This window comes from Ictalurus punctatus, chromosome 15 (genome assembly GCF_001660625.3).
Source record: "Ictalurus punctatus breed USDA103 chromosome 15, Coco_2.0, whole genome shotgun sequence".
NCBI lineage: Eukaryota > Metazoa > Chordata > Actinopteri > Siluriformes > Ictaluridae > Ictalurus > Ictalurus punctatus.
Window position 1 is genome coordinate 13891264 of NC_030430.2, and position 15599 is coordinate 13906862.

At 38.6% G+C, this 15599-nt stretch overlaps 1 protein-coding gene across 2 annotated transcripts in view; it reads left to right on the forward strand.

Moving 5' to 3' along the window:
- The window catches only part of nol4lb (nucleolar protein 4-like b), a 105070-nt gene that overhangs the window by 39599 nt on the left and 49872 nt on the right, over window positions 1-15599 (forward strand). For both annotated transcript variants that reach the window (XM_017487782.3, XM_017487783.3), the window contains exon 5: window positions 10210-10357. In XM_017487782.3, the coding sequence (XP_017343271.1) occupies window positions 10210-10357 (148 nt within the window). The remainder of the gene's footprint in view (window positions 1-10209; window positions 10358-15599) is intronic.

Here is a 15599-nt window from a genome sequence, read left to right on the forward strand (position 1 = left end):
AGAGAGATTGTGAGATGGAGAGACTTGTGTGTGAGGGTGATTTTGTGTGTGTGTGTGAGAGAGAGAAAGAGTGTGTGAGTGAGCGAGGCTGTGAGACTATGCAAGAGAGTGAGATTATGTTAAAGGATGAGACTGTGTGTGAGAGAACGTGTGTTTGTGTGTGTGTAGCAGACGTGCAGCGTTAAGCTATTGATTCGTGGCAATGTATATGAAAAGTTTTAAGTCTAAGAGCTATTATAACTTATTATTAGTTGTTATTAGCTTCAACAGGTAAAAACATAATTCTCTTTAGCGACATTACGTTTTCAATAACTGTCAAGATGTTAAGGTAGGCATAGCAGCAGAATGCATAAATACAACTAGCTGAACTAAATCATGCTTTGAAAGAGTGACTGACTGATCGAGACTCAGGTGCACAGAACAAAAAGCCTGTGTCCTCATATTGCACGGGTGCTTTGTTGATGGAGATGAAAGTATTGCGGTCTTTGTTTTTGGAGTGAAAGCAGAGTATCACCGGGAGCACAGAGAAGCAAGCTCTTGTCACACCTTCACAAAGAGAGACCTGGAGGCAAAACTACACATTCCTTCATTCACATTTACAACACCATCTTGGTGGTTATAGAGCCTCTAGCACACAGTAGGAAAATATTTATTTTCATTATTCACACAAAGTTGTGTATCTTATTTCAATGGTGACCGTTAACCTGGTGCGTTGAATAGCATAGAATTTAATTTATTTTTTTTTTAATTTACAAATGCTTTGTTGCCTCGAATATGTATCCTAGGCCATGACATTTATCTGCTGATATACTGAGATCTGTTTGTTTCTTCCATGTGGTATTCATTGCTGTTTAATTGATTGTAAGATTTTATGTCTTTAGCAGAGATCATATTACGTATTCACTCCTAGGGATGTAAGGATTCGTGCATTTTCTTGCATCGATTAGAGAAATCACTGCATGGAAAAAAAAAACAAAACGATGATGCCTCGTTCACAGTGCTAATAATTGTCATGATTTTCTAACAAAATAAACATGCTTAAAGAAATCTTTCCAAACCGGCTCTATGTGATGCATCATTCTCCTCTGACTTTTTGCAGGAGAGATTGCAGGTATCAGGTGCTTAATAATTAACATTCCTCTGTATTCTTTTGAGATAGACGAGCACACAGTCCAGTCAATTCTGGAAAATGATACATTGCAGCCAAGACACAATTCTTACTTGTCAGCACTGAGAAAAAAAAAACAAAGAAAAAAAAGCCCACATCCTCAGCTATAACACTCTGTAAAGAAAAAGGTCACAAGAAACTCTGACAAGCTATTTACATCCTTTGTTTTACAGAGAGGATCTTTTAATTATGACACGTCTACTTTCTGGTGACTGGGAAATGCAAAGCTTTATTTCCAAACAAGACTTATTACTGAAGTGGACACACAAACAGTGAAACTACTTTGGGAGGCTTGTTCAACGGAATATTTCAGATACGAATGATCATCTGAAATTGTACGTTTCAATTGCATCTCTGTCCAAGAGGGCACAAACTTCTCAGAATAAAGAGACAATCTTAATGCAGTTACTGCTCTGTTTTTTGTTTGTTTGTTTTTTAAGCCATAATCACCCTTCAAGAGAAATACGCTGGAAACATGATTCTATTTCACTCCTCCTAACTACCAGCGGAGTGGTGGCTGGCAGCAATGTGATTATGGCTAAAAAAAACCAGGGCAGTAACTGCACCAGGATTGTCTCTTTATTCTGAGAAGTTTGTGCCCTCTTGGACAGAGGTGCAATTGAAAAGTAGACCCCATAGTTTATAAACAACAGGCTCTACTCCAAATACTTTTTTGTTCAGAGGCTGGATAGAGGTGTCTGTCTGATTCTCCCTAAAAAGTCCTTGTCCAATCAGATTTGTATCAAGATTCTTGTCTTGCAACCACAGAACTGGTTCATGTTGGTGGATTGGTGCAGTGGCTATTTCCATGTTCCCATTGCCCCAGAACATAGATCCTTTTTAAGGTTTGCCTTCCAAGGACAGGCATTCCAGTTAAAATTTCTACACTTCAGACTCTGATGCCAATTTTTTTTTTTTTTTAGAGGTACACAAGCAGCCCTGTTTCCTCTAATGACCAGAGGCATCACGATACTGCCAAATTTGGATGACTGCCTCCTATGCATCCATTAGGGACACTTCCAACCTTCATGCATACATTATAGCATTCATTGTCATGGTAAATGCTAGTCATATTATTTTGATTAGACGTAGCCCAGGTCACTATATATGGTATCAGATGCTGTTACGTATACCAGATTTGTTGATGACCGAGGAAGAGGTTATTCCTTTTTGGCATTTTCTTCTGTGACTGGAACCCAAAACCTAAGTGTCATTGTTTTAGAGAGAGGGGTACAGGCTCTAGCTTGCTTTTCTAATGTAATGGTCTGTTTAGGAGTGGTGCTCCATCAATGGTCACCTCCTTTCTGTCTGGGGATGCAGAGGGGCATGGGGGGGTGTAACTCTGATGTGAGACACATCAACCAGTTGGAACTAAGGGCAGTCTATCTGGTGCTCAAGATTTTCTTCTACTGGCCCATGCCTATCCTCACCACGCATGGTATGCCAGGGAGTCCTGCTGGCAAGTCCTTGGTTTCCACTACTACTTTCCAAAGTGGACATCCCCAAAAGGGTCATCTGTGCCAATGGGCTTGGCCCCTCAGAATGAATCGTGAACTGAGGACTGCACCACCCCATAGCACACAGTCCTTGTATACCCTTCTCTAAAATCTGTTACAATATTGTTGTGAATCATTTACTGGATCTAGCGGACTACTCAAAATGGTTCCAAAAAATATTTCTTCATGGACTGCTAGACAGCAGCATGAGAGTGTATTTAAAAATGTATGTGGCAGCCCTTGCAGCATAGTACACCACACTGAAAGGCAATTCTGGGGGCTAATATTTTTTACAACATTTCTGAAAAGGGTAAGGCACCTCCATCCACCACACTCCCCAAGAGCATGGCATAGGATCTCTCCCTTTTTCTGGAGTCCCTTAAGGCTCCTCTTTATGATGCCAGACTGAAATGGGTGTCCATAGTAATTGTTGTTTTGCTAGTGATCACTTGAGCAAAAAGAGTGGGAGAGCTGCATGTTCTGGCAATAAGTACAGCTTCCATCTGTTGGTGGCCAGATGAGTTTGGCAGAATCCTTGTGGCTGACCCACGGATTCCTGCCAAAGGTTATATAACAATTTTTTCAGATCAATTGATTGAAATTATCCCATGAAGGTAAAAACTCAATGTTCCTTATGGCCAGTAGACACCCTATGCTACTATTTAGACTGGATGGCAACCATCAAATCCTCAGACCAACTATTTATATTGTCACATGGGCATGACACAGGTGGCTGTCCTTGTCTAAATAGAGATTGTCTCACTGGCTAGTTATATATGACTATTTTCTAGAGGTTTCGTGGTCTAATTGCTGTATTTACTTCCCTTATCCCTTGCCTTGTGCAGAGCTGTTTAAAAAGTACATTTGATTATACAAAAAATATTATTAATTCATTTGTTATTGTATTATATTTCTTAAGAAGCTTGTATCACTAAATCAGGTAGATGTTTTGTGTATTGTATGTCAATTTAAAAAACTGGTTTTGAATTTCAAGTGAGTTTCTTCACTTACCCAACATAATGAAATAATTTCTTGGGCCCTGTGTTTGGTTGGCTACTTTCTTTGCAAAGTGTTCACTGTAAAGGGCAGAGAGTGAAAGCAACATGTTGACCATGTCTTGAATGTGCTGTTGCTTTGTTGTCACTCTATTCTTCTTAACTTGAATGCATGCGCTATGTCTGAGGCTTTTGATGAAGCCTAAATACTGATCAGTTCGTTCTATTGTGAGTGAAGCATCAGAAAGTGGAGCAGCAGGAGTTTGGGATGCCCTCTGGTCTGTTTCCTCCTTCTCACTTTCTCTTTTGTTCAGTTCTGCAGGACAAGCGGCTGTGTATAGAATAACATGCGGTGGCGGTAATTGAGTGCAGAGATTTGGTTTCAGGACTGCACGGGTGCGCTCAGTGTGAGGCAGCTGACAACAGAGAAGCAGCAGGGATGGGACAGCAGGCAGAAATAGCTGCAGCACCTCTCCTGCTATAATCAATGAAGGTCATGGTCATCGATTATAAACTGTCTTCATGTAATAAAAAGCTTGTTTTTTTTTAGAGGCCTGTGATTTAGAATATCACACACACACCACAGTGATATTAATCTACAGGTTTTGTGCCATATTTGCAAATATGCAAATTTTACAAGTTAGCTTCAGTTACTGGACACTGTATCTCTGTGTGTAAGACACTGCTGGTATTTTCTCCTTTTCTCAGCTAGATTTCCTATAGGATCAATACTCTTCAGTAGAAGCTCACAGTCTGCACCATGTTAATCCTCACTAGGTTTGACTCCATGCGTGTTTATAGTCACACTGAATCTTGATCGAGTAATGCCTCCTATATCAAGACCTTCACCTTTCAGACTGAAATGATACAGTTAGGCTTCTGCTTTGCCTGCTAGCCATTGATTATCATGTATGGAGAGAGAAAAAGAGCAAAAACAGAAAATGAACTAGGCGTTTATCTGTCAGATTGGAGAGAGACAGAGTTTCAAATGAATCACTGGGTTTGCCACAACCATCAGCGTTATATATACATAACAATTAATGATCAAAATAATATCAAACATTTTTTTTTTGGCAAGGCTGACGCCAAAGCTTTAGTACACCACTACTGTGTGTTTATTTACATTATTGGTTTGTGCTCTAAGAGTGTTCAGTACAATTTGGTATTTCATTTTCACAGGGAATCAACCTCATTAAGTGCCTTTTTTTTTAAGTCAAATGGCAATCCAACCTTGAAACATTTCTGTCAGATTTTTCTTCTTGTTCACAGTTTGTTTCAAGCTTTGTTCTTGGACTGTTTCCATGGTAGCCAATTAGCAGACTCTGGTTACCCCTATTTTTAGAGAAGCGTCTAAGTCCTAGCAGTCTCTGTAGACTATACGTGAATAGGAGACAGAAATTATGGAAGAGTGGAGACTAAAGAGAAAAAACTGAAGATAGATACAGAAGAGGGACACATAAAGAGGTGAAATAATGTACAGTGGTAGGAGGGTGCATGGAAGGAGGGTGAAACTACTTAATAGTTAATAGTTACTAAACTGTAATAATACAATACTCTTTTGAAGATTTCTAATAAATTGCTATTTTTATTATTAAGTCCTTTAGGCAGAGAATATTATAACAAGTGCCAAAAACCTACTTGCCTAACATCAAACCACACAATGATGAATGTATTTATTGTGAAACCATTATTGATTTTACTGTGTAAGTTTATAATGCACTCTGTATACACCACTTATCAGGTTTAATTGTACTTGCCAGTAGGTTTCTTTTATACTTTAAGCCTAAGTAAATCTGATCGAGGGAGAGAGAACGTGAGCGTGAGATAGAGAGAAGAGCAGCCAAGTTTGAGATATGAGAGGAGAAGCAGACAGGAAGAGTTAGTTCGCTAACTAGATTAACTTCAAAATGGCTGTGCCACGGATCCGGCTTCTGCCCTGAAAGCTTCTTCAGTGACACCAGACAGGGCTGCCTATCGCCACATCTCACTTTTGGCCATTATTGGGCAAAAAAAAACGTTTTTCCCGATTACATAAAGTTACTGTTTGATTTCTCTCACAATGTTCTGATGGTCGGGTTAAATTGGCTCAGGAATCTATATATGTGAATATTCTAGCCTTTGTGTTGTACCATACAGGTCTGTGAAATGTTTCAACGTGGACATTAATCACATTTGTTCGCATTGGCCACCTACCGTACTTTCTCATCAGTTGATGATTAATGAAGACTCTTTGTGAAATACCTATTCTATCGCTTTTGAGGGTTTGTTGGGTTTTTTTTTTGTGCCAGCAGAGTTACGAGCAGGATAATTTGGTTAATAAACCCACTTAAAATTAATAACATTTTAACTCTGGACTTACAGTGTAACAAATAAGTGTGTGTAAATCAGTCAAACTAATACTGGGGTTTTGTTTCTGGTCCCTCATTACACTGTAGTGACAGCATGGTTATTATGCAAGTAATGTTAATCTGCTAAATGAGGAAACCTAAAGAACAGAGGACTTTATCGAGCGCTAAATGTTTATTTAGGCTGGCTGGAGAAACGCTCCCAAGGTCGTCCGCTCTGCATTTTGTCCGCTCTGCATTTTGTGTTCCTGCTCGAAACATGCACAAAGAAAACCTCCACAAAACCGAAGGCTACATGTTCCCATTCCTTCCAATAAAGAGCACATAGCACAAAAGAGGCCAGTGGGTACAATACTGCCTCAATAAAGCATCTTCTCTGTAAATCTTGTTGATGAAAGGAGAGCGCCAGAGACTGGTTTACGACTGAGGAGAGTGGACGCGGGCCAAACCCCTCATCCCTGTTTTCACACAAACAGCCGTTCATCGGGGGGAGCAGGAGGAGCATCGTCTGCATATAGATGAGTGGCATGCATTAGCAGGGTCATTAATAAACAATAAAACTAATAAAAGGTTGGCAGAATTGTGCAACAGGGATGAGAGGAGATAAAACATTAGAGAGATGTAGCTGCTGGATAACCACCATAGTTCTAAATTGGATCATCTATAACTACGTTTACATGGACAGCAATAATCTAATTATTGACCTTATTCTGAAAAAGACAATATTGTGATTAAGGTGTTTACATGAGTTGCTTTTAGAATATTCCTTTCATGTTCAGGTTTTACATGTTATAGAACATAGATCGATTAACGGCACATGTCATTATGTCCCCACGCCACGCCGTCCGACGTTCCCTCCGGAATTACACGTATCCGCATACAGTTCTTCTTCATTATGATATGGTATACAGTTTTGGGTGTTTCATTTTAAATTTTACGAAAGCTTCAAGTGCACTTTATTATTTATCATGGGTTTGATTCCCACGGTTTCCCTGTGTGTTCGGAGTTTGCATGTTCTCCCCGTGCTGCGCGGGTTTCCTCCCCCACTTCAAAAACATGCATGGTAGGCTGATTGGCATGTCCAAAGTGTCCGTAGTGTATGAATGGGTGTTTGAATGTGTATGTGTTTGTGTGCCCTGCGATGGATTGTCACCCAGGGTGTACCCTGCCTTGTGCCTGATGCTCCCTGGGATAGGCTCCAGGTTTCCCAGTGACCCTGAAAAGGATAAAGCGGTATAGAAGATGGATGGATGGATGGACATGTCTGTAATGCACGTGAATAATGCGACTAAGACAGGAATGCTCCACATGTTTTAATTCGATTTGTGTTTACTTCGAGTATGACTTTAGGCGGATTAAGGTAATCAGTAATCGCTGTTTACATGGTAGTTTCTTAATCAGAGTATTGTCTTAATTGGGTTAATATCGGATTATTGTTGTCCATGTAAACGTACTGTATACCATGCAAGATCAAAGTTGAAGTAGTTAAATGCAGTTTTGTAATTGATAGGAGTTAAAGAGATTAAATGAAACTTCTGTTATATTGGCTGTTCAGAGGTCATTAATGATATTGAAGAGTGTGCTGTTGAGAAGTTCACATTCTATATTTTATCGAGAAAGCAATATAGATGCACAGAAATACTGTACTTTGGCTTCATAGCGTTGGGGGTAACATTATGAGTCTGATGAGAGAAATTATTTTGGTGCTTGCCTTGAATCTCTCACTCCTGCTCTACGCCACCCTCAGAACTCGATCTGTAATGCTTGTCCCTGAACCCACTCACATCAGTCATGTTTCTTGACACCATGATGACCTCACTGGCCCTGGCAGCCCCTTTCTTTTGGCTCCAGTGGCAGTGTCATTTGCTTTAAATCTTGAAAATATACTTCCTCATTCTGAACATTCTTGTTTGTGTGTAAGATAAGCCAACACTCATTCATAGTTGAGATGGTGCGAAGGAGAAGACTAGCAATCCCAGAATAGGTTTGATTATGTTTGTTTCCTCAAACTCATCGTGCATCCTTAATGCGGACAAGTTGCAATTGAAACGTTACCTAATGTGACCTGATGGCAGGGGATGTATGTTGACGGGCAGGTCTGAAGGGATGCCAATCTGATTAAAACCGATGCGTCACAGAGTTGTCAAGTTCCCCTCTTTTAATCACCAGCATTAACAGAGACTGCACACTGCCCTAACCTCGCACTACACACATGTCTAATGTCAGTTCAAACAAGCTCATCTGGCCCACACATCTGGCTTGGGTTCACCCTCACTGCATAGTCAGTCCATGGAATCTGCTTTATTTTGAGGTATTATTGCAGAATCTAAAGCTATTCATTCATTATTTATTTATTCAAATCACAGAATATTTCTGTTGAATGTTTCAGTGTGCACTGATGTCCTTGTTTTATTCGGCCTTTTCAGACTGTGCATGTATCTTTTCAAAATGGTTCATGTACTTTTCCAATTTAAATGTCTGTCTTTATATTGTCAACCTGTACAGTTTTGGCTTTTATTGTTTCTCCTGGCCATGCTGTTGCTGGGGAAAAAAAGTTTTGACCCGTCTTTCTCAGATGTCACAGAGGCTCTTCCAAATTGTTTTTGAATGCCACCATTCATTTAACACAAGAAATTAACAAATATAAGCACACTACAGTGAGTTGATACTTGAACTTATATCGGGTAACATTAAGTAATGCATTTGTTAACATTAACAACATGCAGGCTTCTTCATTAGCAATGATTTGTAACATGAACTATGCAGTACACATTAATGTATCACATTAATAATACTTAAATTAAGTGAACAAGTAATAACTAGATTAGTTGTATGCGCGCCTTTGTTTTTTATGTTTAGGTAAGAAATGATGGTGGAGGTAATAATAATGAATTGTGTATACATGTAAATTATGTATCATTTAGATTATTTAATAGTTAAAAAATAATTGACATTTTTGTGCATAGTGTATATTGCAAATAAGTAATGATTATTCAGACTTTTCCATCAGACCTGGATATAGCTAAATGGCAAGTTATACGGCAGTGAATAAAGCCTTATTACCATTTAGTAATGTTTATTATGAGGTACTGATGCAATTTTAACAAATGCATTGTTTAGCGGTTATTACTCAACACTTAACATGAACCAACCATTGTTCAAGCTCATATATGTGTGGTGTTCAAGATAACAAAAGCATTGGTATCACCTAAGGTTAGCCAGTCGACTCTTATTTTAACGTGTTACCATGTGGATATAAAATAGATGAGATCTGTTTGGGAGCATATTGTGTTAGTTTTATTGTCCCCCAAAACATGAGATGTCTAAGCTCTTGTATAATATTGTATATTCGCTTAAGAGGGAACAAATTAATAGAAGAGAGAGAAGGAAAACAGGATCAAGCAGGAGAAGATGGTACATAGAGGAAATGAAGTTTAAAAAAATAATAAAATGTTTTTCCAAAAGCTGCTGCTCTTTGGACCTTATTACCGAGAGTGCTGTGCATCCATGTTTTGTTCATTTCACAATCCTCAAAAAAATGTTTGCACTCTCACTTTTTTCATATTCGTATTTATCAGACACACATCTGATCTTGACTGAAGTATTCTGTGGAAGTAATTCAGACATCAATCACATCTCAGGACTGGAAAGTCAAAGCGGATATAGAATAGAAATGCATTCAATCTACATGCATAGGGCATCACTACAAGGCCATGCAATGCTTCACCCTTTTTCCTTGTGTGCATAGTATGTGTGAGCATCTTTTTTTAATGACCACCTGACACTCTTGCTGCAAAAGTATGCATCAGGCTTCAGACCTTATAGGACTTAAAATGAAAAAAAAAACTCGCAGGAGTAGGTGGTTTTCACTTTCATGTGGGTGGAAGTGGATGGTCATATGTAAAGCTCACAGGACAGAGAAAGGCCACACTGAACATGGGAACATAGTCAATGGTGCTTGTGCTTACCTTGATTATTTACTATTCTTCATTCAATTCTTTATACTGGTCAGGATCACTGGTTTAAATGACTGTTTATACAGGTAGGTACAAACAAAAATCAAGAGTATCTACAGATGTTTGTGGAACACTAGTGTGCAGGACATGGCTGCTGTTGCTAACAAACTGTTTCTATCAGCATCTCCCCCAAAATATACACTTGCTCCCTTTCAATCCCCATTTCTCTCTTTTCCTGTTGTTCTCTAGGATGAGAGTTCAGTGAGCAGTGAGGAGTTTGATATGAGCGACCCCACATGGATTTCAACTGAGCACCATAACGCACGCTCAGACCTGCATCCAGCCGCTAATATAGAGAGAATGCTCAGCCCCCAAAACACACACAAAGAGGACGATGGTAAGAGCAGCGATTTCCTCGCTCATACACGTTTTCATTCATGAACCTTTTGTTTACTGTACCCTGTCCCCCTATGGAGAAGAAAGAAACAATTAACTCTGAAATGAAAGCTGATAGACTGGTATGCCGAAGCATGATGCTTTTCTCTTGGTTGGACATGCGCACACACTCGGACACACGGTGAGCATAAGGGCCAAGATGTGGTGAGAACGGATCGATTTTGATCAAACAGTTTTCCCCTCTTTGCTTCTCGGGGAGTTCCAGCATAGTTCTAGCAGGTTCAGGGCATAGACAGAGAATAGCACGAGCAAGAGTAGAAGTGGGGAGGAGCGAGGAAAGGGTGAGATGAAGTGGAAAGATTAGTCAGACAATGCTGTACAGAGGCTTCAGGCTGAGAGCGGTTGATGTCCATAGAGAACGAGGAAGCTATCCTCCTCATAACACTCACTTTCTATTGTGTGACGTGTACGTCCTGCCCACTGTGGCCCTTAACAGAAACATTTCGGTGTGCCATGACATCAGTTTCTTGGAGACAGCTTCTTTCAGAGTGCAAAAGAGTCTTTTGTTCTTTATCATCTCTTTATCTCTCCAGTGATCAGAAGAACTAGCCAATCTGTTCCCATAGAATACAAGCTCACATATTAATTGAAACACCACAGGTGCGGTGGCTACCATATATGTTCTTGTTTGGAATAAGACAGCAAAAATGTCTGCATTTTCTTAGAGATACTGTCACAACAGCAATGCATATCAAGCAGTATTTATTTCTCTTGGGCTATCGCATGCGTAATTGCAGTTTTATCTCTGCTGTCTTTATAGACTTTGCAATATTGGTAGCATAACATGCAATATTAAAATATTGTTGAATTTCTGTTCAGTACTAACATGACTGCCAGTGTGTTTTGTTTTGTTTTTTTTCTTTTTTTCTCTTTTGAAACCTGGCATTTCTTAAGATTTATTACAGTTTAATCACTTTTAGTGTCTCACAAACAAAATGTATATTAAACAATTAAGTATAAAAAAAAGTGACCCACTGACCTAAATCATTGCATTTAATGACTAATTAATTAGCAAACTTCATGATCCTAATGGGACTCTCAATTAGTGTTGAGACTTGGAGGTTAAACCTTTTAAGCCTAAACGACTCATAGATACTGCTAGTATCAGCTGACAAATACATGTTGTGCTACAAGTACCTAATTAGAGTGATCAATATCCAGACCTTTTCCAATTAGATGTACATTTTTTCCAATTACATTAAAACTTGACACACACCTCTCAATGCATATATACCTACTGTTGCACCAAAATAAAAATTCTTGACCACTATTCAAGACTGACTTATTGGACTTACAGACCAAAAACCATAACATGAGAACATGAGTCTAAATCAGATTCATTTTATCAACCAGATTTATTCTGAATGAAAGCTTGTTGTGGCATGCCTATAGCATGTAGCATTATCATAGAGCAGGGTGTCCAGTTCACACTTTAGTCACTTAAAAGTAGTTTAACACAGATTAATGGAACATAATTAAAAATTCACACAGATACAGCACTTTCAATGGTCGTTTAATCAACAACAATAATGTTTCCATTTTGTTTTATTCGCACCCTGCAAACATTAAGCATGCTATAATGCAGTCAAGGTACAGTTCTGTTTACTAATTTGCTGTGTCTTTTCTGAATTGCACCCTCTTGCATGTTGCTTTCCATCATGACGCTGAATCGTCTTTCTCATGATTTGTTATCAAGCCAGCTTTGTTGCACATGATTGCCGTCTTCTGCAAAAACAACCATTTATCTCCACCCACTTAGAGTTTTTGCTAATTTGCATAATATGCACAATATTTGCAAACTAGTCCTAAGATTTTTTTTATTTATTTAGTTGTGAATCTTCACAAATTTGGTGTCAAAATACTCAGAGTGTAAAGCTCAATAATGATTACCTAGAGGTCCAAATAGCTGTTTCTCATAAACCGTTCAGCCTATGAAGCTGGAATTTGGTAGAATGACTATGTGCTAAGTGAATTTTTCATGATCCCTAGTTACAGAAAAAGGTATTTTCATTGAAGGGTAGTTTCAATGATGGACCTACTTGTAGCTGATGGAGTATCTCTCAAATTGGCCACATTGGGAGCACAGTACATATTCATAAGGGTTGGAGTTGAGTTCAAATAGCAGTTTTTAGTGAAATTTTGATCTTTTGCAGTAGTGCTGGTGTGCTGCATCTGATTATTATTATTATTATTATTATTATTATTATTACTACTACTAGTAGTAGTAGTAGTAGTAGATACTAGTAATAGTAATAGTGGCAGTATCTGCATTACAGTGTTGCATAAAATTTACCTGTACATATTTATTGTATCAATAGATTTTAATATTGTTCAGTACGAATAACTATTTATCTGGGCTTAAACAACAAGGAGTAGTGCCAAAGCAGTTCTACAAGGTGTCTGTTCTAATAAGACATTCTCTATACTGTGTCTCCATTAGATTCAACTGAACCTGGATCCTATGGTGTGCATGCTGCTTTTTCACCAAATCAAATTAATGATCTTTATATCATGTATTAAGCACAGTTGTGATGTAATAGTGGAGGGCAGAGTAATAGTGATCTCACTAAAGTATGTGTTAATAGCCTTCAAGGATCTGCTTTTAGTTGCTTTCACGTCATGGTCAGTTTCAAACTCTGTTCAGCAGATGCTTTACTGCTATGGAACAATGGCTGTTCCAAAGATTGAAGGAAACAGTGTTTTGTTTTAACGATTTTTAATTAGCTTTAAGATCATTTTAAAAAAAAAACTTTATCTGGGAGAGTATCCTATAGTAGTTTTTTATCATACCAAAAGAAAACTAATCCCATTAGTGTAAGAAACCAGCGGAGTATGCCAAGTTTATTTTAGTGAGATTTTAGTGAGATTTCAGCTTGTAGTATTTAGTGAGCTATTTATAACTCAATGAACATTAACTCAGCAATTGGCTTATTGCCCAGTTTTTCTTTTTAAAACATATTCAGTAACTATGATGAATTGTTCATTAACTACAGTGACACTAAAGTATGTATGTATGTATGTATTTACAAGAACGAGGAGTGTGAGTCTTGACAGCCTTGGAAGTTCACATGCATGTTTCTGGTTTTGTAGGCCTTCCTCAGTGGTTATCTCAAAAACACATCTTCCCTATCTAACCGATCTTCACTTCCCTCTTGGAAACCAACCTGATTATATCTAGGTTCCAGAGAGTAAAGCAAGAGTCTTTTTCACCCACCTGGCTGAGAGGCCTCTAATGTGAGCTTTTCTTTGAGGATCTATGTCACTGGAATTGACACAGGGGGTCACCAGTTATGAGTGACAGCTACACCTGGCACACTGTACTCAGTTCTCACTAGGGATCTGACAGGACATCAGAACTGGGGAAAGAAAGTGAATATAAGAGAGTAAAGCCCTCTTCAATCTGAACTAGATTTACTTCAGGGAGTCTCTGAATCTCTGGGAGTTTAGTCCCATCCGAATGTACTATTTTAAGTATTTTTTTTAGACTGTGCATGCATGTGTCTGGAAAGATTACGCTGTATTTCAGCAGTAGAAATAACCCACGCTGATGTAGTGCGTACGAATTGACATGTGGGTAAATTTACCATCATATCCTGTGGGGAAAAGCATTTTTTTGTGCTTTCTCTTCGGTATAAAAATGCTCCAGAAGGCCTCTTTTCTATTGTCTCCCACAGAAACCAAATCAAAACTGAGCCGAGTTTAAAATACAGAACAATAAAATATGGATGACCTTTAAAATGAAGGGAAATGAAGTTTACTAGGTTTTAGGTAACTTATTGAGTTCCTAGCACAGGTAAAGTCTATAGATGTTATTAAGCCTGGATTGTGTAGATGCAAATGTTTGTAATAAAGTACAAAGCAATCAGTTTAGATTAAAATTACGTGCATGTAGTATGCCTGGAACTTTTAGAGTGACAAGCATGCGCAAATCGTAATTTATACAGAGATCACGTACACTGTACACATCATACCTAATCATTACAGGTGTCCTTGGCAACATTACTTAACAGACAAAGAAGAAGAGAAAGAGTGGTAGCCTTCCTAGATCCACTGAAGTTCTTCTCAATGACTCCAGTAAACCGAACACCCTGTAATGCATACCCTGACACCATAGTAAAATATTGTTTAGTGAAATATATTTGTGTCACTATGTGTCCAAAGTTTGAAGATTGACATTGAGGATTTCTCTGTTGAGGCTCTGTATGAACTACTAATGCTGCTCCCCCAACACCACAATCCCATAAGTCCAGGGAAAGAGCGATCGGGAGAGAGAGGAGGGGGAGGGAGAGGGTATCGGCAGATGGAGTGGAGGAGGAGGGGTGGAGAAGAATCTATAGAAAATATAACCTTCTGCAGAGGGAAAAAAAAGATTCTACATACATCTATATACATTATATAATTATATACATTCTAATCTACATTGAGCTGGAATAACTGTAACAGCTGGGAGTGAATTACCAGCTAACTGGAACAATCTGCTTGTTGATTTTATTTAATGATGATATTGTTTAAAATTGCCAGTTCAATGAACCTCATTAAGTGCCTTTAGGCACTAAGGTCTAAGCAGACATTATCATGCACAATTAAAGTGTGTAATCTTTCAGTGGGAAATGGAATATGATCTGCAACAATTTAGGATAATTACATTAATTAAATGTGTTCTGTGAGCATACGACGATTAAAAGTCAAATGAACAATGAAAGGTGAATATCTGCTGTACCATAGACCCATTTATTGAGTTATGTGAGTGAAAATATCTGGCAATATTCCAGTGTGCTCCTGAAGTCACTCTCGGTGTTCAGCAGTGCAAGGTGAAACAGTGCCAATCAATATAGACTGTTTGTCTTATTGTTCAGTTTTGGGGGAGGTCTGAACATGCACATGGATCCTTAACTAACAGGTTACAGCATCACTGAGAGTGCACCATAGTGCAGATGCACAGCACTGCCCTCAGGGGTCCCTTTATTTGAATTCCCAACAGTGCTCATGTGGAGTTGTTTATGTGTTGCATACATGTGAATGTAGCAGAAAATGTTTTGTTTTTACAACCGAATATGCTCTTGACTGTCATGTTTCAAGAAGATCCGAGACACTGAGCTTGCATGTCCGATTAAATATACCATCCTAAGGTGTGAAAAAACCCACAGGCAATTACTCAAATCTTTTCAGGGTTAGTAAATCAC